The sequence below is a fragment of the Saimiri boliviensis genome, chromosome 1 (assembly GCF_048565385.1).
Source record: "Saimiri boliviensis isolate mSaiBol1 chromosome 1, mSaiBol1.pri, whole genome shotgun sequence".
Taxonomy (NCBI): Eukaryota; Metazoa; Chordata; class Mammalia; order Primates; family Cebidae; genus Saimiri; species Saimiri boliviensis.
In genome coordinates, this window is record NC_133449.1 from 240,621,974 (window position 1) to 240,645,801 (window position 23,828).

The following is a 23,828-nucleotide window of genomic DNA, read 5'->3' on the forward strand; positions in this document are numbered from 1 at the left end:
AGACAAGTCAAAGGAACAGAACAGAGTCAAGAAACAGATCTATAATGCACTTCGGAATTTAGTATATGCAAAAAGTAGTATTATAGATTAGTAAAGTTGCCCAGTAATAATGCTGAAATAACTAGCTATGTCTGGAAAAAGAGGAAGAAGATGAACTGCTCCTTTACTCCTTTTAAAAATGAGTTCCAAACGGATTAAACACTAAAAATTGACCCATAAAGATATGAGAAGAAAATATGAGACTGTATTGTTAGAACTGAAGATGACAAAGTATCTTCTAAGCATGACATGAAATTCAGAGCCATTCCAAATTAATAAAGTAGACAAACCTCTGGAAAAACTAATAAAGTGAGAGACAGAAAACAAAACTAAACAATATTAAGGATGAAAAAGGACTTAAAACTGAAGATGCCACATAGAAAGCATAAACATAATTTTCAAACTTAATCAAATTTCCATAAAATCATAAAGCACCAAATTGATTCAAGAAAAAAATGTAAAAATCAGAATAGTCCTATAACCATGAAAAATCTGGATCAATTAAAAGTCCCCCCACAAAGGAAATACAAAGTCCAGATGCCATTATAGGCAACATACAGAAGAGTCCATTCTTAGACTCTTCCAGAGATTAGAAAAAGAAGGACGCTTCCCTGTGGTAGATCAAATTACTGTTTAGCAAATACACCCTTCCCACTCTCTACTTCTATTGGAAGGATAGACTTCCCCACTCCACTGATGCCAGCCTTAATCATGTGGCTTGCTTTGGCCACTGGGCAGAAGTGACACTGTGTCAGTTCCAAGTCTAGTCTTTGTTTCTGATCACCAGTCTAAGAGTTTCCAACCTTCAGCATGTGAAGAACATACCACAGGTAAGTGCCCTTCCACCTGGGTCCCACGGGAAGACCTGCAGACCAGACAGACAGTGATGGAAGCCATGCCAACCACAGATCCATGGCCAAAGCAGAGCTAACCCAGCTAGCACACAGACCCACAGCAAGAAATCCTTATTGATGCATGCCTCTGGGAAACTGATTTATTATGCACCCCTATTACAGTAATAGTTGGCTGATATAAATTCCTACTTTGTTCAGCTACCATAGCCTTGATATTAAAACTAGACAAAGATAGTCCATAAAAGGAAAACGATAGGTTAATCCCAATTGTAAACATACAGAAAAATCCTAAACAAATTATTAGTAAGCTAAATGCAAGAAAATGTTGTATAAACATATTTGTCATGTCAATGTTTTATTTTTTCTGAAAATGTAAGATTAATGGCCATCAACAAATGTAGAAAAAGCATTTAATAGCAAAAGAAAAAATTAAGAAAACACGGGGCATTCTTCATCTGACACAGAGCTTTAAAAACAAAACAAAACAAAAAAAAAACCATAGCATTTATCATACTTAGCACGCAATAGTGAAAGCATTCTCTTTATGATGAAGACAAGGACGTGTAGGATGTGTAGTATCACCATGTCTATTCAACTTAATCCTGGAAGTCTTAATTAATAAAAATAAGAAAAAAAGAAATAAAAGCTACGAAGATTGGAAAAGAAAAAAGCCACCAGTTTACTTGCAGATTATTATTATCTACAAAATTTCCCCTCCTCCAGATCTACAGAGAAGAATCGTTGTAAGTTAGCAATCTTAGTTAATTTAAGTAATAAAGCCAACTGAATTCCCAGACATTAGCAAACAGCTAGAGATGTTCATTTTAAAAGGATATTGAAGTTACTAAGAATAAATCTAACAAAGAATGTACAAATTCTTTCTGTAAAAAAGGCGTTATTGAAAACCATTAAAGTCCTAAGTAAACGGAGTAATATACCATGCTCTAGAATAGTAAAAACCAGCATAATAAAAATGTCAGTGTTCCCAAATTGATCTACACTTTTAATGTAATTTTAATCAAAATCTCAGCTTACAGAATTTCATGAGCAAATTCAAACAGAAGATAAACCTGCCGAAAACAGCCAACACTCTTGAAGATCAGCATGAGGGAACTTTCTTGACCAGTTATTTAGGTTTGTTAAAAGTTACAGTAATTAAGAAAATGTGACATTGGCACAGGCATAGATGGATTGACCAACTACAAAATAGAGTCCAGAAACAGACTCATGTATATGGAGAAATACACAAAGAACACCCAATACTTAGCAGTCTGCTCTGATATGAATTATGTCCCACAGTTGTTACAACAGTGTTGCCAGGATTAACTATTCCTATTTTACTAATGGAGACCCCCAAGTCCCGTGAGGTTAAGGAACAGATGCCCAAAATTACAAAGCCAAGAAATGTCAGTACTAGAATTTAGTCCTAAGTTTCTCAACCTCAGATATGCCAGTCTTTCTCATTATCTGCTATGTTTTGAAGAACAGTTAATAAATAAAGCAAAGTAAAGTGCCTGTATGCTAAGGAAGACAGCAGCCTCCAAAACAGTGAATAAAAATTTTAGCAGAAAATAAGGCAGAACCCAGTATAGGCAAGCAAAATTACACAGTGGTCATTCTAAGAGGGGTCAAGAAGAAGTGCTCTTCTGTTCTGAGAATATCACCCCTGAGCCAGACCATGAGTCCACTTAATTGGGAAAGGTATATTGCATGTCCTAGAGAATTAAGGTCATGGCACTGAAAGTGTTGGGGTGATTTATGAGGATCACAACTGGAAAAATAAAACAATCCCCACACTCTCAAATTAGAAGAGAGACACTCATGCTAAGACTCTCAATAGAAAAAAATATACTCAAAACTCTGAAGGTCTACAGAGACCAAAACTAAATCTTCAAACAGATACGGCCCCCAAGTGATCAAGCAGAGACACAGTTAACCCTTTACATATGCAAGAAGTGGCAAAGATTTAAGGGCAACAATAGAAATGCTATTTTTTTTTTAAGAACTATAAGAGAGGGTAGACTAGGAACACTAAGTCGCATAAAGTTTGTTTCCAAAGAGCCATAATTCTCTGGCTGGGCTCTCAAATACTTAGTTTAGTTATATGAAATTCCTATTAAAATGTTTTATGTTCTCAGCTCACTTAATAGCTTGATTTTTCTAGCAGTTTGTTTATGCCTAGCTTCTATGAATACAGAGAGAATCATGCTTTAAATAAAAATGAAATACAAGAAAAATGGTATTTGAAAGAATAGAAATCAAATTAAAATCTAAATTGCAAATCGTCTAACATGTACAAGAAAGCTAAATTAGAATCCCAAGAAATGCTGAAAGGGAATATATTTTTAAGGGTCATAAACCAAACGATAATATTAATTGCAATAAGAGGGCTTATTTAAATGAAAAGCCCAAAACTAAGTATTTCATAAGCAATGTTTCTAATTTATATTCTTAACATGCTAATATTTATTTCTGTCTTTTACATAGCTAACCAATTAGAGTATATTTCTAAGGAACCAATTTTATTTGCTGACAATTATTTGTTATCTTAGTTATAATTCCGCAGCTTTTCAAGCAACAAATGAATGTCTTATTACATCTGGAAAAGAAAACACAAAAAGTGATGGTATGATGTTTGAATACATGCAATTACTGGTATGTTACATTCTAATTAACATAATTAGCTTTGAAATAGTTCTCACAATAGCTGTCAACACTTGTGTCAATTTAGTGGCAGTTAATGACATGTGTAACAAAGATCTGCTATTTTTCCACTTAAAAATAAAATAAACCTTTCCAAAAAGAAAAGACAGGCAGCTTCACTGAATATTGAAAACTCTTTTTAATCAGTAAAGCTCTACTGTAGATGATTTGAAAAGCAGATCTTGTGGTTTATTCCAAGGGTCTAAAAATCAGGGTACAGGCACCCAGTGGTGCACAATATAATCAACTGGGGTTTAGAAAACAAATACTAGAACATCAGCTTTCACAGAACATTTCATACTTTGATATTCAAGGTGACAGTTGGTATGTACCACTACTGATGGCTAACACACTTCCTTACAGGTTGGCTGATAGTGACAGCCACAAACTTCCAAGTACACCTTAACCTCCCTATCACCTATCCTAGGATTCTTCTCTCCCTGATGGTGGCAACAGAATTTGCCTCCAGGTAGCTTCTGAAATTCTACAGTAAATGTCCTTTAACACAGGCCTGTTAAAATACTTTCAGTACCTCCTTGAAACACATGAAAATCACATTAAAATACATTTACATATTAGGGAGGCATTCTAAAAAAATGCTTTTGCTGATAGTCTGAGCCAGAAAAAATGTTAAAGAGGCCCAACAGGCATCTTCTAACTTTGTTACACCTGGGCAACTGGTAGTTAAATTTGGCAAAGGCAAAAAAAATATGGCAATATTAATAACACTTTCAGTAAAAAGCTTTTAATATTCTAAAGGTCCAAATACACATATACTGTGGTAGTAGTATACAAAATGTTAACTAAAAAGAGAGTACGACTTTGGTACAAGTTACATTTTTTGTGGTATATGATGAACACCTACCAGTCATATTTTTAATACAAAAAGAAGATTCACGAAGAGTAGGATCCTGATCTTTTGTGTAATCTTTCTGGGTAATCCAATGAGAGGAAGGAATATAAAGGAGTTGAGTTTCTTTTTTCTAGTTGCCTATTTATTTAGTGTTTTTTAACTTTTAAGTTCAGGGATACAAATGCAGGTTTGTTACATAGGTAAACCTGTGTCACAGGGGTTTGCTGTACAGATTATTTCATTACCCAGGCATTAAGCCTAGTACCCATTAGTTATTTTTCCTGATCCTGTCCCTCCTCCAACCCTCTACCCTCAAGCAGGCCCCAGTGTTGTTCCCCACTTTGTGTCCATGTGTTCTCATCATTTAGCTCCCACTTATAAGTTAGAACACGCAGTATTTGGTTTTCTGTTCCTGCGATAATTTGCTGAGGATAATGGCCTCCAGCTCCATCCATGTTCCTGCAAAGGAATGACCTTGTTCATTGTTACAGCTGCATAATACTCAGTGGTATATATGTACCCACATTTTCTTTATCCCATCTACCAAAATGTAACTGAAAGAATGCCTTTTATTTTTTTTTAAGGCATCATCTCTTAAAGTCTACTCATTTCAGCCGGGCACAGTGGCTTATGCCTGTAATCCCAGCATTTTGGGAGGCCAAGGCAGGCAGATCACGAGGTCAAGAAATTGAGACCATCCTGGCCAACATGGTGAAATCCCATCTCTACTAAAAATACAAAAATTAGCTGGGCATGGTTGCCCGTGCCCGTAGTCCCACCCACTTGGGAGACTGAGGCAGGAGAATTACTTGAACCCGGGAGGCGGAGGTTGCAGTGAGCCGAGATCGCGCCAGTGCACTCCAGTCTGCCAGTCTGGCACCTGGTGACAGAGCAAGACGCTATCTCCAAAAAAAAAAAAAAAAAAAAGTCTACTCAGGTCAAAAGTTTATTATCCTTTCCTCATAACTTCTAATTTCAAACGAGACTCATGTCTGACAAATTATCCTGCAAAAGACATAGCAGATATGCAGTTACCTGAGAAGAATCATAGAAAAGCTTATCTTCACAAGATCTGCTTCATCAGTTCTATAAATCATAAATTTTGGATGTGCAGTTAATGAAACTTAAATTCCATAATCTAATAATACATCAGCTCCTCTTGTCCAAGATGATGATAACAGTTAATATTTTTCTTGTGGTCTTCTGTGTTCCGAGTGGATATCCTCAGTTGTATGATCTCACTTGATTTCAGCAACAACAACATGAGATAGGCACTATCAATATTCCCATTTTCCAGATGTGTGGGAAGGTTATATTCCTTGGTCAAGGTCACATATCTGGTAAGTGGTAAAGTAAGACTCCAACCCAGGCAGCCAGGTACTGGAGCCCATGCTCTTAACATTACTCTAAACTGCCTATAATTGAATTCTAAATCAAGTACTTATACAATTGATCACAATTTAGGTTAGGGCCACAGCAGAGCGTGATCTCTTTGCACAATGGGAAAGGGGTGACCCCAAATCTATCTGTTCCATCCATGAAACTCTCCAATTCCAAGGTTCATATTCAAAAAGAGGGCTCTCAAAGCTCAATTAAAATGTAGAGACGCTATGGGCACAACCCAATATAAGTCCATATTTTATCTGGTATCATTTAAAAGAGCCCACACAAGGCAATATCCTAGATTCATGTCTTCAACAGCTACAGCTCATTTTTTTAGGTTCTTTAGGCATTCAGGCCATTTGGGAATGATGAGAGAAAGGGGAAGAGACAGGAAGAAATGCTTCTGGTCTTACATAATTATATAATAAATGCTTTGGTTCCAATATGCACAATTCCAAGGAGGGTCAAGTAACCTGGGTTGGGGTGAGGGTGAGTAAAGAAGGCAAGGAAGAGACAGTGCATGTGCTCAGGTACAGACAGGTATTGTCCAGGCAGAGAAGACAGTGGTGTAGAGAAGAGTTTCCTTTCCAGAATAAGGAAGAGTCTGGGAAGAGGAGGCCGATGTCAAAGGAAAAAATGGCAGGTGCCTCACTATCACCAGTTATTGTGACAAACTCCAGAAGCACTTAAAGATGAGAAATGCTCAGCCCTCCCCATCCATGTGAATCTGTCAAGGAGATGAATGTTTCTAGAAAATGAGAACAAAACTCAAAGTTTTTCAAGTTGAATTAATGACTACTAAATCTGAGCTTTATAAAAAGGGAGGACAAAGTATCACTTGTTCACAATATTTATAAAGCTAAACTTCATTACTGTATTCGGAAACCAAAGGGAGAGAAATGCCAACTTACCCTTATACAGACAAGCAAGGAAAGAAATACTCGTATGAACCTAACTAAGCACCCATATAAACAAGGCAGGGGGCATCTCTAACCAAGGAAAAAGACACTGGTTACAGACAATGAAGAGATACTTCATACTTAACAGTATTAGAAGAGGCATTAATTCTTGTGAAAAGAATTATAAATGTATACTCTTGTTTTCCTGGGGTTACATATCCATCCAGGACATACTAGAACCCAGTTATTACTCAGTAAATACAGAATCCTACTGTGAAAACAATAATGTATCTTCAGTTTTTCGATGGTCTAGAATATAGACCATCCAGAGAGGAATTCAGGTTTTCTTGAATTCTGGTAGTGGATCATCTTGGAAAGAAAGATACAGAGACATATAAGTAAAAGACAGACAGAAGAAACAGAAGTCTGGGATCTGAGGAAACAAACCTGAAGAAGCACTAGGGCTTGGAATGACAACCAGTCCTAGCATGGGGTCAGAATTATCAAAACTTGAGCAAGGGCTTCATACCTCCACATATTATTTGTAAAAATGCCTGCCACTACTTAGCACTCACTGTTGAAGATTTTTTTTTAATGGAAGCTTATGTGCCCTGAACAATTGAAGATTTAGTATATCACAAAGAGCTAAGTGGGACGTTATCACACTGCCCCACACTTCACTTAAAAATGAATAACCAGTGTCAGATCACAAAGATCTCACAATCCAGTAGGCCACGATGAATATCTAGCCACTGAATCTAACAAATGCACAGACTTATTTCCTTTTGGCTAAAGTACCAGAAGATACCATGATTTCCACCTTGGATATTTCCTACATTAAAAAGACTCGCTTAACTTAGGAAAATTAAGCGAAGGCTCCCTCATCCACCTCATATAGCACCACCATGATGGTGCTGGTGGTGGTTTCTAGAGTACAGATTAAGTCAGAATTCATTTGATCACTGATATCCTTGAGTCTTTGAGTTTTCAGGCAGTTCCTCTGCCTTCTTAACTATCCTAGAAATATCACATTGAGAAGAAATATGGCCGGGCCCAGTGGCTCACACCTGTAACCCCAGTACTTTGGGAGGCCGAGGCAAGCAGATCACCAGGTCAGGAGTTCAAGACCAGCCTGGCCAACACAGTGAAACCTGTCTCTACTAAAAATACAAAAAAATTGCTGGGAGTGGTGGTGGGCACTTGTAATCCCAGCTACTTAGGAGGCTGAGGCAGAAGAATCACTTCAACTCTAGAGGTGGAGGTCCCAGTGAGTCAAGATTGCACCACTGCACTCCAGCCTGGGTGACAGTGTGAGACTCTGTCTCAAAAAAAAAAAGAAGAATGAAGAAGAAGGGAGGAGGAGGAGAAAGAAGGAGGAGGGAGGGAGGGAGGAAGGAAGGAACATTATTGTCTACTGCACTGTCCACCTTTATCTAGCACTTCCTGCCACATCACACTGTATACAATTTCTACTTGGCCTTGAATCTTGCCTAACCAAAACCTACTCAATGTTTAACACTCAGTTCAAGTTGCAAAGTTTTTCCAGACACCAGCAGGTTAAGTCATTCTTCTGCTTCTATAAATTCTCATGGCTGCAAACTCTCCAGCAAGTTTATCTTCTACCTTGCTCTCAGATTTCCCAGAAGTCTTTTTCCAACTAGTTTATAGACTTCTTAAAAGCAAGACCATGTGTCATAGAGCTTTTCATACTAGTTGAATAAGAGGAAATCCATTAATAGCCAAGTAACTGATCAATAAGCATCCTGGGGAATACACTGATTCAGAATCCCACAGTAGATTGAAGCTTCAGGAGCCAATGAATCAGGAATAAGTATAATGACCACTTCTACTCATCATACTAACCACAAAACCGTATCTAAAAAACAAGATAGGAAACATATGGAGGCATGTTTTCCCAGAGCCACATTAACAGGAATTTCCTAAGAAGCCTATGAGGTAAAAGGATAATTTCTCATTTTTCCCAAGACAGGAAATGCTACATCCCAATACCTTTCCCCCAACAAACTGCTGTCTAATTATTATGGGTTTCTTGGTTTCTTTTGAGAATAAGATTGCAAACAGGTCAATGCCGATATTTTACCATGGCAGGAAATAGGATTCTAGAAAGGACAAGCTGTGTCACCCCCGCAGTCCACAAGAGAGGAACTTGTCCACACCAGTGGGCACTTCTGTAACAGCGGCCATCACTGCTTTGGCACCTTCCCTTAATCATTTCCTCAGACATGGAAGCCAGTAAAATCCTGAACAGCCTAACCATTCAACTAGCCTGGGCACCAGGAAACAGCACAGCAGGAGCCTCTGAAAATGACAGAAAGATCTCCTGTGTTTGTTTAAAAAACAAGTATTTTCTAAGTGCTAACTACAGGCCAGGCACTGCTGTTGGTGCTACAGATACTGTAAGGAATAGGACCGCTAGGGGCAGGCATTCACCACCCTATGGGTCATCTCTTTATGCCTGGTGGACAAGTTGGCCACCTCCTAAATGGGTACACCAGTTGGGTAAACAGGTAATAAGCTGTAACGCATAGAAATCTATGTACATACATGTGTAATATTGCTATTTCAAATTTGTTTTGGTCCCTTCTGTAATGGTAAATAATTAAAAGAGGGCATGTGCTTCTATTCTTTAAATCCCACATAATCTATATGGGTACCACTTGCCTCACTGACTGTCAAATGAGCCTTTGATAACAAGAAGTCCACACCTGACTGGTCTGTCCAGGCACACCCACTCAAGAGGCTCATGCAGAGAGCTGCTCCAGCTGGTGCCCCATCCTTTCCAGGAAGGACAACACCTACAGAAGGTAATAAACAATTTTTAATCTCCACAAAATGAAAAGAAAGAAAACTAAAACACAAGGACATTTTAAGTGGCTGCTCTGCGTAGAATTTCCTTTTAGGAAAAACAAACTTCTCCCCCAAATATGTGGCTCTTCACTCATTCATAGACCAAATCGAAATGTCCTTCACATGCCTGATAATTACCAGTTAGCTACACAAGCATATTTACAGAAAGAATACACATTTAGAGTATCTCTTCACAGAAACAATAGTTGGATTACAGAGAGGATTTCAGACTTCATTTTAAGCTGATCTTTGATTTACAGACTCATGTTAAACCAGCTACTCTGTGGATGGGCCCAGGTGAGCCTATAATGAGATTTATCTTCATGGATTAGGCCTGACCTATAATAATCTGCTCAGGGCTCCCTACTGCTATTTCAGCACTGAGTTATGAAAATTCATCCCTTCACTGTAAACAGAACCTAGCTCAGAGGGTAATAACTATGAGATGTATTACTCCTGAAATACAAGCACTCCAGAGACTCTGATTATAATGTCCACAGCTGAAGGCACTATTTCACTATTGAGATTACTACTTTGCAGAGGAAAAAACTCTGAGTCGTGGAATAATGCCTTCAGCTACACACATTGTAATCACACTCAGCAGTTCCTGTATCCCAAGAGCAATAGAGGTTACCAACAGTTGGTTTGGTAAGCTGATTTAGGGAATAAAAGAAAGATGTTACAGGAGGCAGCACAGATAACCCTAATTTCACATTTGCTTTATCTACTGGCTTTAGCGTAAGACTTCAACAGGTCCAATAACCATATCGATTTCACTGAAGCATAAATTTAAAATAATAATTATTTTATAACCAAACCAGCAAGGTTTTAATGATGACAATATTGACTGCTGACCAGGGTATAGTAAGATGAACTTTACCATTCTAAAAGATAAATTTGTATGGCATTCCTAGAAACATCTTAGCAAGAGCTATGGAGAACCTCAACAATGCTCATATTCTTTGCCCCAATAATCCCACTCCAAGAATCTACCTAATGTAATCATTAGAGGCAAATAAGAGCATATTTAAAATCTACTCATCACCATTATTTGCAGTAGGAAAAACTTGAAAATAACCTAAAGGGGGAGACAGTTTAATAAATTATGATAAATCAATATATTGGAATATTATGCAGCCTTTAAATTGAGTCACAATGGCAATAGAGAAATGTTAATTCATAGATAAATTCCACAACCTTTGTTGAGCAATTTATTCAAGGTCATTCAAATTGTTCTTACATCAATATTTAACAGATACTCTCTCAGAGTTAACTAATTGGACTTCGGATCAGGTTTCTGTTTTTGAGCTATAAGGCTAATGAAGTATTGATATAATATTAAATGACTGCAAATAAAGTCTGTACCCTAAATAAATGCTGACATTATGTCTCCACATTCTGAATGAATTAAAAAGGAAAAATACACTTTTGCATACATTTAGTGAATTTTCCTTGACTTCTTATAATGCATTTTTTTTTTGCAAATGGAAAAGATGAATATTCATCAAGGCTCTTTGAATATATTACAGTTTAAATAGTTTGGTTTTAATATTTATAGAACATCATGAAATATAATTTTTCCATTAAAAGAAATGTATGTGATGTCAAAAGACAGCCACTGAAGAAACATAAAATTATACCACTTAACCTAATATTTAAATGTTAAAATACAGTATTTGAAAGCACCTTGTCCCTTCAAAAAAGTTAAGAATTCTAGATCTTTCAGTTTGGTTGGCACATTTTAAGTAAAAATAAGAAAGAAAGAAACAAGCTACTCCCTCCTCATGCAAGCTAAGGACAAAAGGTTAAACTCCTACCTCAATTCAAATCACCTAAGGGAAAAGTGTGTGTTTTCCTCCCTTTTGGGTAATACCAGCCACCTAAAGCTATCTTAAAACCTCCCAGAAACACTTTTTGTGTTTCTGGGAAACACAAAATGACAGCATTTCTTCAGTGACAGGCACCACTATGCAAAGTACTGCACAAGAGTTCACTCGTTTAATCCTTACAATAACCTTATGAGGTTATCACAACCATCAGTCCCACTTCACAAAGGAAGAAACTGAAGTCCACACAGTTAGCCCTAACTGAGGCTAATAAATGGTACATGCTGGAGTTGAGCTCGGGCAGCCCATGCTCTCAACCACTCTGCTTTTCCCTTTCATTCTCATCATTTTCTAACTGAACTATTACAGCTTAATTCCTGAATAAAGTTTACATAGCTAATTTCTCTCTGGCTTCTTGATAATTTCTCTTATTGCTAATTTCTCTTCTTTCTTCTTGGTAAGGCTACATAATATAAACAAAAAACATCACAGATTAAAAACAAAACCATAAATATACAAGAGTCTGTTCTAGAGCTCTGAAAATGTACAGAAGGGAGACATATGTTTAGGTATTCAACAAGTTCAATGAGCAACCTACTACATGCCAGGCACTATTCTAGGCACTGGGGAAATGGCTGGGGAAAACAGAATTATCTCTGCCTTCATGAAATTTACATTAGAGTAGTAAGAGATATATAATACAATAAGCAACCTATATAGTATACTGGACAGTGATATACTATGGAGAAAAATGAATGAAGGAAATGAGATATATGACAAGCAATATAGGGAAAAGTTTGAAACAGGATGGTCAAGGAAGACCTCAATGGGAAGAATGTGAATGAAATCTTCACACAAAAAGGATGAGGCATAGGATTCCAACCAAACAGAAAATTGGAGAAAAATCCAGGAAATTAATGTTCATGGTGCTTCTACCATCTATTACTTCAAAGTACAAAAGGAGTAAAGAATTCTGATCATGGCCACAAAAGCCATTTTAAACTTCCGTCATCAAGGCTTACAATCTTATTTGCCTACAAAGAAATAAGTTGCCACTGGTCCTGATTTTGCCTCCTGAAATTTCCATCTTTCTTGGCAGAAAGCAGCATCTGTAAAAATCCCCCGGCTTTTGACGACTATGACTTCTGTGATAAACTACCCATGTGTGTGGGGAGGGACAGAAAGATGGAGGAAGCAAATGGGAAAATGAGTTTTCCCCTCTTCAGATTAATGTATATGAAGTATACATCTGACACTTCATCAGCACTCCCGGCTGCTGTCCCAGCAGGCGGACACTGGCTGAGCATGTATTCTGCCAGCTACCAGGCTACTTAGGATGAATTGGCAACATGCCATTTATCTGAAATGCCCAACGTGTCTGGGAGAGGGAACACAACTACATTTAGCATTGCCAAGGAAAACTAGATACTTCAGGCTAGGAATTAATCTCCTCCTTGAGAAGGTAGTTAGCAATACCTTCAATCTTGCCTATGGCATTAAATCACTAAAGGTCATGCATTTACTAAAATTCATACCTACCAAACCTCAGGGCCTTCATTTATATCTTACTAACGTATTAATACCTCTCATGTTGAGGGTCTATACTTTTCTGAAATGTATGTTGTTGTAATTGGGTGTAGAATTGTTACATCAAGTGTAATGCTATCATCTGGACATAACCCAATTTGGTTCCTTGTTTTTCCAATTCCCCCACACTTGAACACACATATCACTTTGACTTACTCAATGAATCCACAAAATACGCAAACAAATGTGACTATGTGATTGCTTAAAAGCAGACTAATGAAATTTCCTTGAATGTAGACACTAATAATCTCTTCACTAATTTTGTCACATTTTTTGAATGGCCGATGTCAAACTAAACGGGATTTAGCCTGTAACATGGACTTTAAGGCCAACCACAATTGTAAGATGCACACTGACCAGCAAAGCCATAGAGATTTTAGAAGGATGACCTTATTAGGCCACCCATTACAGCATGAAGAATCACACCATCGTGCTCACCTTGCAACTAAAGGAAGCTGTCACTTTTCCATAAATAATTACTTGTTCCTTCAACATTATTTATTGAATGCCTTCTACATGCAAGGCATTGTGCTGAGAGCAGTGAAAACTAGAAAGTAAAAATCAGACAAGAATCTGCCCTCAAGGGGTTTGCAGTCTAGCAGAGAGATAATCGGCATAAACAAAGAACAAAAGCAAAGGTGTGCCATGATACATGTCAGGCAGAGTTGGGAGAAGGATGGCTTACAGCTCTGAGACAGGGGCAATGGGGTAGAGGATCATCAGCATGAGGAATGTCCTACTGTACAACGCACCTCCGCAAACATCAGTAAGAGGCATTAAACAATCTATAAAGTCCCTTTCTTATCTGGAATTTCCTGATTCTTCTTTTCTAGGAGGATAAATGAGGTGACAGAATTTGAGAAATGGACTGGTCCAAGTTTACACAGCTATCTAATGGCAAAAGCAGGACTAGAGGCTACACCGAAACAAAATCTCTGTCCATTATTGCATTATTTCCAAATATCCAGCAGAATTTATTATCAATGCATAAAATTGTAAGACACAATACACAGATTTATAAATCATTTGTACCTTCATCAATAAACAATGTGTAAAATCTATTTCCATATCATAGAACCCTACTACTGATGCAAAAGTAACTTGTACAGACTTCTAAGCTGAGCCAAAGGCCAAAACAAAGAAAGGCCCACCAGCAAATTAAAAAAAAAAAATTCTAATAATCATATTAAATATAAAGATCTACATTGGGGATAAAATAGAAATGTGCAGTCCATGCTGCTAACAAATACACACATATTTGTGGAGAGTGAAGTTGGAAAAATCACCATTTTCAAACATAGAAAAGAATGGTCCAGGCAAGAATCACCAATGGATTCTTGGGGAAAATTTTGATGAAATGCATATTTGCATTGCTTGAGGGTACCTCCCAGGTTGCTCATAGATTGCAGAGAGGAAGTGGTAACTACAGTGGAGAATTCAGACAACACTCTGACTGGATGATCAAAATTAATATCACACAGAGGGGCAGACGGACATGATGAGCCTCCAAACCTCATTCCCTGAGAGGACATGACAACACCAGTGTCATATTCTTACCTGGAATGCAAAATCCTGAATCTCACCATGAGGAGAAAACAAAGAAACATGAGAAATATTCCCTTAAAAATAAGCCATTAAAAAATTCTTCAAAAATGTCAATGTCATAAAAGATAAACACTGCAGAAAGATTCCAGATTAAAGGGGACTAAAAAGAGGGATAATTTAATGCAACACATGACCCTACACTGGAACCTACACTGGAGGAGGGAAAATACTGTAAAGGACATTAATGAGTCAACTGATAAGACTGAAATATAGATGGTAGAGTAGATAATTGGACTGTATCAGCCATAAATTTACTCAAGTTGCTAACGGTGATAACAAAGGTCTGTGATAGATAATGCACTCTAAAATAGCTCAAAAAATCATGTGTGTATGTACACATACACACCTACATACACATACACATAAAGAGAAAGGAAATTATGAGGCTAATTGGGCCAGGTGTTAGTCAAATCTAGATAAAGGATAAACTGGTATTCTAAGAATTTTTCTTATTCTTGCAACTATTCCGTAAGATGGGGCCAAAATGGAGAGAAATCCTCCAAACTGGGTACAGGTGTAGAAACTAGCACATTGAAAACAAGGAATTTCACATTGCCAAATCTGTGTTTACCGTCACATGTGGGTAAGTCTAAATTAACTTAAGCTGTCCCTAGGGAGGTGGTGAGCTGGAGCAGCCTCCACCGGCGCCCGTGGACACTCACCAGGCTGGCGGTGAGCGAGGGCGCTGACTGGCCCAGGGCCTGGCTGCGCATGCGCACGAGGTTGGACGTCTCTGCAGAGGCCGGCCAGGCCTGTCCCGCCACCGGGTTTGGAAGGAGGTACCTCCCTGTTGGAGTTAAAGAGAAGAAAATGTAAGTGACAGGCGGACGGTAGTAGTTTTATTGCAATGTGGGCGGGGGTAGGGTGTCTCTTCCTGGCCAACCTTCTTATGTATTACTTCTGCCATACCCAGCAATAACATTTATTAATAGCAACCTGGGAAAACTTGTTCTAATTAAGTCAGGAGATCCAGTGGCAGGGTCTGGCCCTGACCTCCAACATCATCTCCTGCATAAGTGTGGCCTCATCAAAGTAAGATGAGGTGTTTTTTGTTTTTTTTTTTCCATCTGCCTATACTAAGGGAATGGGTTGAGGATGTATATAAGTACACAAAGCATTCTCAGCATCACAGAAGTAACTGTGTGCATTTATAAGTGTTCTTTGAAAAAAATCTAACATGGAAAGTGATCTAGGACTCAGTTAGAAAATAATCCACAAAGTGGAAATCATGACCAGTAAAAGGAAACAGAATTCTTTCAAGATGAAATGAGGCTGGTGCCTCTCCCCCAACCCACTTTTTCTCTGAAGTGTAGGTGGCCATCCAACTGTGTCTGTGGGATACATAATCATATCCATTTGCATAAATCAGGACATCAATGTCAGTCTAGGTTCACTGAGCAATTTCCATCAACCTTGAACTCTAATATAGACATATATGTTTTTAAAAGTCAAACAGCCGAACCAATTCACACTATGTTACTTCCTCGGTATCCATGGACTTGACTAATATTAACACACAAGAAATGGTTTCTGACTTCAGGAATGTTAGGATGGGCATGAATATTCACATAGCAATAAAGGTCAGTAAAAGCAGAGACTGTGTTTGATTTTCATCTGCTTTGCTCTAATTCTAGCACAATGACCATAATAGCTGCTCAATAAATATTTACTAAATGATGAAGCGACAAGTAGACATTTCATCCCCCCCGCACCCCCGAAAAAAAAAAAAAAAGAAATAGACAATGAAAAGAGGGCAGACCGCACAGAGAATCTCATTTGAGGGCCACATGTGTGAGGACTCCAGCCTCATTCCTCTTCAGAATCATGAGGGATTGCAGCAGGCATAGCTGGTAGCCCTGCAGCACAGGTGACATCTGTTCCTCATTCTTCCCTCAGGCATGCATCTCACAAGCATATTGCACTAGTTAATAACAATTGCAGTATATCAACTAGTTTACCATTACTGCACATGCTAACTACCAGCAGTGTCAAAGTACAGGAGCTGGGGCATCTCCTATCAATTGTACATGTTAAGAGGTCCATTACTCTATTTAAGCCAAGTGCTTTCAAAATGTATATTTTAGTTTTAGAGGAAAAAAATTGCCAAAATTGTTTTACTCTTTTATTATAGAGTGAAAGCCCAGACTCTGGAGAAAAATAAGATCTCCTTTTGAAATCCTGCTCTGCGGCTGAATGACAGTGGGAAAGTTAGTCTCTCTTGGATTTGGTTTTTCTATCTCTAAAATGGGAGCAATAGACTTAACTATCTACAGTTATTGAGGGGATTAGAGAATTTTGTAAGTACAGCACTCAGTAAATGTTAACTATTTAGCCATAACAGTAGTAAAAATGAAAAGTATTTTTTTTTTTATTTGGGATGGGTTTTTCATTCACAAGAAGAAAATGCACATATATACAAAGGAAGAAAAATTACCTATCATCACACCAGAGAAAATTACTATCAAGGCTTTAGTGATTTTTCCTTTAGACTGTCTTTCTACAACCTACATTTTCTTACAAAAAAAAGTAATACTGATTTTTGTCACATGCTTCCTGCCAACCCCACATAATAGATTGACCTTTTCCAAGCAAATAAATGTAGCAAATGTCAATTAAGTTAAACAAACACTATTATTGAAAATTCAAACAAAATTACCCACTGTGGTTCTGATCACCATCTTGAAAACATTCAGACATATTTTTTGTGCAATGTATGTTGCATTTGAAGGCTAGAATTTTAATCTTTTCCTTGCCTTATTTTGAAATGTGAACTAAAAGCTGAACCAAGAATGGCTTTGAGAAATAGGTCCCCTGTAGGCCCCAGAGCAGGTAATTAATGAGGAAGAGCAGAAAAACTATAGACTGCATTTAGGAATGCTGCATTAATATTACAGGAATAAATGGTTTAATACAGAAATCACTCAGTATTTGAAGGACACACTTGTAAACAATATATAAACCTCTAATAATCTGAATCAATTTTTTCTCCCTCCTATGTCATTTTCTACGTTTTATTTTTATTTATTTGGATTTTATTTGGATTTTCTTTATTCATGCTTTGTTCATGTCATGTCAAGGTATGATAAAAGGTAGAGAAGCTGCAGGATGTCAAAGTTTATATGAGGGAGAGAACCCACTATAGCCTCACTGTTGCTCTGCTTCCATATGCTTCATTTTAAAGAAAACTGAGGGTAGATTAAAAAAAAAAAAAACTTGGAGAATTTAATGTAGTAGCAGAAAAAAATTAAAGGCAAAGTACTTTTATTCAGAAGAATTTGACAAATCTTTTTTTCCTTTAGTAGAAATTAATTATTTGGCTGGGTGCAGTGGCTCATGCCTGTAATAGCAACACCTTGGGAGGCCAAAGTGGGTGGATCCCTTGAACCTAAGGGTTCAAGACCAACCTGGGCAACATAGTGAGGCCCTGTCTCTACAAAAAAATAAAAACAAAAATTAGCCAGGTGTTGTTCCAGCTACTCAGGAGGCTGAGAAGGGAGGACCGCTTGAGCCTATGAGGTGGAGGTTGCAGTGTGTCAAGTTTATACCACTGCACTCCAGGCCTGCGTGACAGAATGAGACCCTATCTCAACAAATAAAATAATCATAATCATAATCACAATATAAAACAGAACATAATTATTAGACTGTCTCTGTAATTCCCCTGATGTGAGGAAATAAGTTTATTCTTTTCTGTATCCCCAGTACCTGCTATAGGCCCTGGCGCTTAGTAAATGTTCAATATTGTTTGCTGACTGAAATGCAGTGAAACTATACCATTATAACAATACTTGATCAAGTTTCAAAAGGAAGAAAACTACTGAACAGATAATTTTCTTAAATTTCCTTCATAAGTATAACATAATAGCTAAAATATATTGAGGCCTTATTATATATCAGGCACTGCAACATCCTAATAATTGTATGTAATAGTTATTATCACCTCCAGTTTAAACCCATAGAGGTACATAACTCTGCAAGGGGATATAGCTACCCAAATGGACAAAAATCAGGATTCTGACTCAAAAGCCCAATGTACCCCAGGAAATATTCATCACATACGCTTGGTGGAAAACAAGTTATAAATTAAGATAGAATTATTCTATATTTATACAAAAATAATACATATTATATAGAGAGAGAAAAGTACCTGGAAAGATGGGAGCAGAGTGATTCAAACTACAGGCTTAGAATAAGGCACAAATGGGTCTGCAATACAGTTTTTTTGTTTGTTTTTGAGACAGGGTCTCACTCTGTCACTCAGGCTAGAGTGCAATGGCACAATCTCGGCTCACTGCAACCTCCACCTCCCAGGTTCAAGTGATCCTCCTGCCTCAGCCTCCCGAGTAGCTAGGATTACAGGAGTGCATCACCATGCCCAGTTAATTTTTGTTTTTAGTAGAGATGGAGTTTCACCATGTTGGCCAGGCTGGTCTTAAACTCCTGGCCTGAAGCCATATGCCCGCCTTGGCCTCCCAACGTGCTGGGATTACAGGTGTGAGCCACCATGCCCAGTCTGCACCCCAGTTTTTACAGTCACATGCAGTTGAGCAACTTAATTTCCAAGCCCCCAATATTCCCATCTCTAAAAGGGGGATAATACCTTACAAACTGGCAGATAAGATTAAAGGAGATAACACACTTAGTAACTCAACCTAGGACATGGAAGCAGTCAATATACTATAGCTACATTATCATTAGACCTGTATCCTCCACCACCACCATAGCAACAAAATAAAATATGGTAACTGGGTTCTTAAGCCAGGTCACACACATGCAAAAGAATAATATTGAAAGATATTGAAACAAATAATATTTCTTCTTGTAAGTGATAAATAGAAAATTCAGAATTGTAGTCATCTCTGGCAGAGAAAATGAGGGGTGGGTGCAGGGAGCAGTATGCTGGATCTGTAATATTTTATTGTTTTAAAAATTACCAGCAGAGAATAATAGTATTAAAAGTATAAATGAAGAATTGAGGTTTTGAATTGTGGCTTTAATAAATTTAATATGAGATGTTTTAATGTATCTAGAGAATGTAGCAAATATTAAGCTTTGATAAAGCTGGCTGGTAGGTATATGGGGTTGTATAGAATTATCCCCTATTACTTGCTGTACATATTTTATAATAGTAACTTTTAAAAATTTCTAGCAAAAAATGTGTTCTGTATTCCTGCATGGCAAACTAGTCAGGGGCACATTCCACCCACTCCTCAAGACAGTCGTTCCTACGGTGCAGGTCACGGACCCCAGGGGTCTGGGTGATTGTCGGGGACCCCAGGTCCTGGGTTGGAAAGCAAGGAGTGAGGGGAGAGAGTTGATGGGGAATGGGAGCAATGAGGAACCACAAGGAATCGCATCATCATTTCAACATCAAAGTCACAGCAACAGCAACTGGGAAAGGCTCTCTCTCTGCCAGCGGGAGAGTGGAAGAAAAGCAGGCATAGCTCCCAGGTAAGGCCTCAGTACAGGAAATTCATGGAAGCTAGGACCCTGGCTCAATGAAACCAGGTATGGCTCTGTGAGAAGCTGGACTCTGAACAGAATCCAGAACCAGCACCCAGCTCTGAGGAACACCTGAACCATGCCCTTTCTCGTTCCACACTCCAAGTCACGCTTTGAATACTGCAGTTTTGTTACATCTCACAGGGTACTGTAAAGCAAGCAGAGACCACTGAAAACAAGCATGCATGCCATCTCGTCCTTCTCCGAAATCGCTCAATTTAACATTATTATGTACATTTTATTTGTGCTATCTCGTGTAAGTCCAATCTTGGTAACGAGACCAAAGGTGTGTCTTCAATTCCTTTGTTACCTCAACAGCCTAACCCAAAAGATGAGATTTTGACATCCAATAACCAATTTGTCCTTAGCCCATATTGTTATCTAGCAGCCTCTTCAAATATAAGAGGATAAAAAGATCCTTGCCAGTAATGGCAAAAATTAATTGCTCTAGTCGTGGCTGACTTTAACGTTGAACTCAGTTCCTATTCTAAACTCCCAAACTGATTCCATCACTTATAACATGAACTTCTCCAAACCTCAGGTTCCTGAGTAGAACAGGGCCAAACATGTAGGGCTGTTGTAAAACCCAAAAATAGAAAATTTAGAATGAATACTCAATAAATACAAGCTTAAAAGATAAGAAACACCAAGAGCTACTGAACACACATTAATTCATACACTGAGCAAGAAATAAAATTTTGTTAAGCCTCTGGAAAAAATAAACTGGGAAACACATATACATATACAATGAAATGCTTATGATCCAATGATGGGTTAGATTTTAGATGACATTATTTGCATAGGTTTTGTCCTGAGGAATCATATGAAAGTTATAAATTGGAGGGTCCATTAATACAACACATGGGATATTTTATTCCTGCCTAGACCCCCATTAGTGTTAATAGAGAAAAGAGGAGAACAGATGGATTTAAGACAGTCATTAGAAGGCACTAACATGATACCATAGTTGATAGTGATTACATCAAACTTTATATAAATTCACTTTTTGATGACTATCAAGAGCCTCTAAAAAGTGTGTTGCTGTTGTATTCATGCATCATTTGCTGCCTACAATTTAAGAAAATTAGCATCTGTCAATGGCATTATTCAACTGCACAGGGTGGAAATTAATGGATAATACCATTTCCAATTTGTTGTATGAGAGGTTAGCTTGCCTGGCAATCTGGCTGCTCTATTTTCATACCGAATTGAGCTTGTTGTTACAACTGGAACTGGATTAGCTCTGTGTTATTTAGGAAAATGTTTCTAAAATTCTACTATGTTTATTGAAACATGTAACCAATGTTTTCTACTGGCATGACTAGAAATTTAGAGGCACTAAATAACAGCCTGTATTAAAGTTGGAATCAGTTGGCTAGATTGATACAAGAACTTTTCAGGTCTCAACCACAGAGGTGCGGGTTGTTTTAATGGTCTTTTTGTACTGGTTATTTTTGCTGTTTTAGCCAAAGGGCCTCTAGCTAACAGAGTTAAAGTGAGAAGTTCTGTAGCCTTGTATGGTTACATGTATAGTAAAATAAATACATTACTGAATCTAGACCCAGATCATGCTTTGGTTCTATCAAGGCTATGTATGACCTTCCCTGGAATATGTTTTCCTTTGTTTCCATCCTGAATTCCAGGAAACAAGAGGCAGGACTTCAGGACTTCATAAAAGCATGTTTTCAACATAAGATACACATTTTTCTGTTTGTTTTATTGTTTTATTTTTTGAGACAGAGTCTCACTCTGTTGCCCAGGCTGGAGTGCAGTGGGACAATCTCAGCTCACTGCAACCTTCACCTCCCAGGTTCAAGCGATTCTCCTGCCTCAGCCTCCAGGGTAACTGGGATTACAGGCACCCACCATCACGCCAGCTAATTTTTGTATTTTTAGTAGAGACATGGTTTCACCATGTTAGCCAGGCTGGTCTCGAATTCCTAAACTCAAGTGATCCATCCACCTCAGCCTCCCAAAGTGCTGGGATTATAGGTATGAGCCACAATGCCCAGCCAAGATACATGCTTTCAAAGCACCCCAAAGCTGGAACTATCCCTCTGAAGTGGAAAAATATCAAGTCAGGAATAATTTTAGCAGAATGGCCCTATAAAGAACTAAATACAGCCTCTGGAGATCTACTTCATCATTGGAGAATAATGGTACCTGACTGGATTTGAAAGCTTCCATTAGAAAAGTTCCCTATCACCTGAAGTGCCACATATATTTAGTAGCCAGTCTACAGTCTTACATTTTGGGTTATTTTTCTTAGACTACAAGCAGGACATCAAAGAGAAAATAAGACCTAGTAACTACATAACAAAGCACTCTCTTATATGACTTCTGCTTCTCAATCATACAGGAGAACTCTGAAAAAAACGCGTACATCCCGCTAAGGTACGAACCAGGAAAAGGGGAAGCTGAAGTGGCCCAGATGTCGCTCTCAAGGGTTTGGGGGAGAAATTAAGGAAAGCCGTAAAAGGGATGCAGGAAGAACAGGGGTAGCACTGCAGAAGCTAAGGGACTAGAAGCAAAAAGAACAATGGCAAGCTGGCTCTGAACTGGTGCCACGAGCAGGCAGACTGAGTACAGACTCTGCTGCCAAACCTTGTTCTCTCATCTTGTATCTTTACAGGTACATAGTAGCTTAATAGGTTTTGGCTACCAGCCTCTATTTGCCTACACATCTCTACTGAAGCTCTCTCAGAAGCTCCCAAAAAGATCACAACCACCGCTAACCTGGGAGGAGGGACATTCTTACCCTTTTACCTTCCTCTATGTCTAGTAAAGTCTCCCTTGCTTAATCTCACTTCTGGGTACACAGTGGAAGTAAAAGTAGGGGCTCAAATAGATATTTGTACTCCCAGGTTCATAGCAGCATTGGTCACAATAGCCAAAAGGAGGAAACAACTCAAGTATTCATTGAGGGATGAATGGATAAACAAAATGTGATACATACAGCAATGGACTATTACTCAGCCTCAAAAAGGAAGGTGACTCTGACTTGTGTTACAACATAGATGAACAGTGGAGACATGCTGAAAGAAATAAACCAGTCACAAAAGGTCAGATATTGTGTGATTCCATTTATGTCAAGTACTCAGAGCGGTCAAATACATTCTTTCATAAAAAGGGTAACAGTGGTTGACAGGGGCTGGGCGGAGTGGGGATTGGCAAGTTCCTGCTTAATGAGTACAGAGTTTCATTTTTGGATGATGAAAATGTTCTGTAGATAGTGCTGATGGCATACATGTAAAAATGTTAAATGGTAGATTTTGCTATGTATATATTTTACCACAATGTTTAATCTGCCCCCCATCCTTTGCTTGGCCAATACCACTGTACCTTAAAGAAGAAAAAATATGGGGATTCTTTTTGTTGTCCAAAAGGAGGTATCCACATTGACTACACCACCACCTGCTTTTGCAAACATAGCCCTCCCAATATTTTAAAAGTTAGGGGAAATTAGTTTTTAAAGAACCTGTCAAACTTAAGAAGAAGGGGCAAATATCACATAGAGTCATTATCTGAATCTGGGCAGAATCCATGACTCAGCAGCCATCACCCTAATTCCATCACCATCAAGAGATTCTTCTTCTCTGCCCCATTGCTCACTCCTAAACATTTGTTCCCTTGTCGTCATGACTCTCGTCTTCATGGGCAATTACAGCCTCCCTTATTCATCTTCAGCTGTGTTCCCACAACACAGAGA

At 38.2% G+C, this 23,828-nt stretch overlaps 1 protein-coding gene across 9 annotated transcripts in view; it reads right to left on the reverse strand.

The window, feature by feature from the left end:
* The window catches only part of MAST4 (microtubule associated serine/threonine kinase family member 4), a 573,771-nt gene that overhangs the window by 367,587 nt on the left and 182,356 nt on the right, over positions 1-23,828 (reverse strand). For 5 of the 9 annotated variants that reach the window (XM_074385270.1, XM_074385262.1, XM_074385256.1 and 2 more), the window contains exon 3: positions 15,280-15,404. In XM_074385270.1, the coding sequence (XP_074241371.1) occupies positions 15,280-15,404 (125 nt within the window). The other 4 variants (XM_074385289.1, XM_074385304.1, XM_074385283.1 and 1 more) reach the window with 2 other exon arrangements.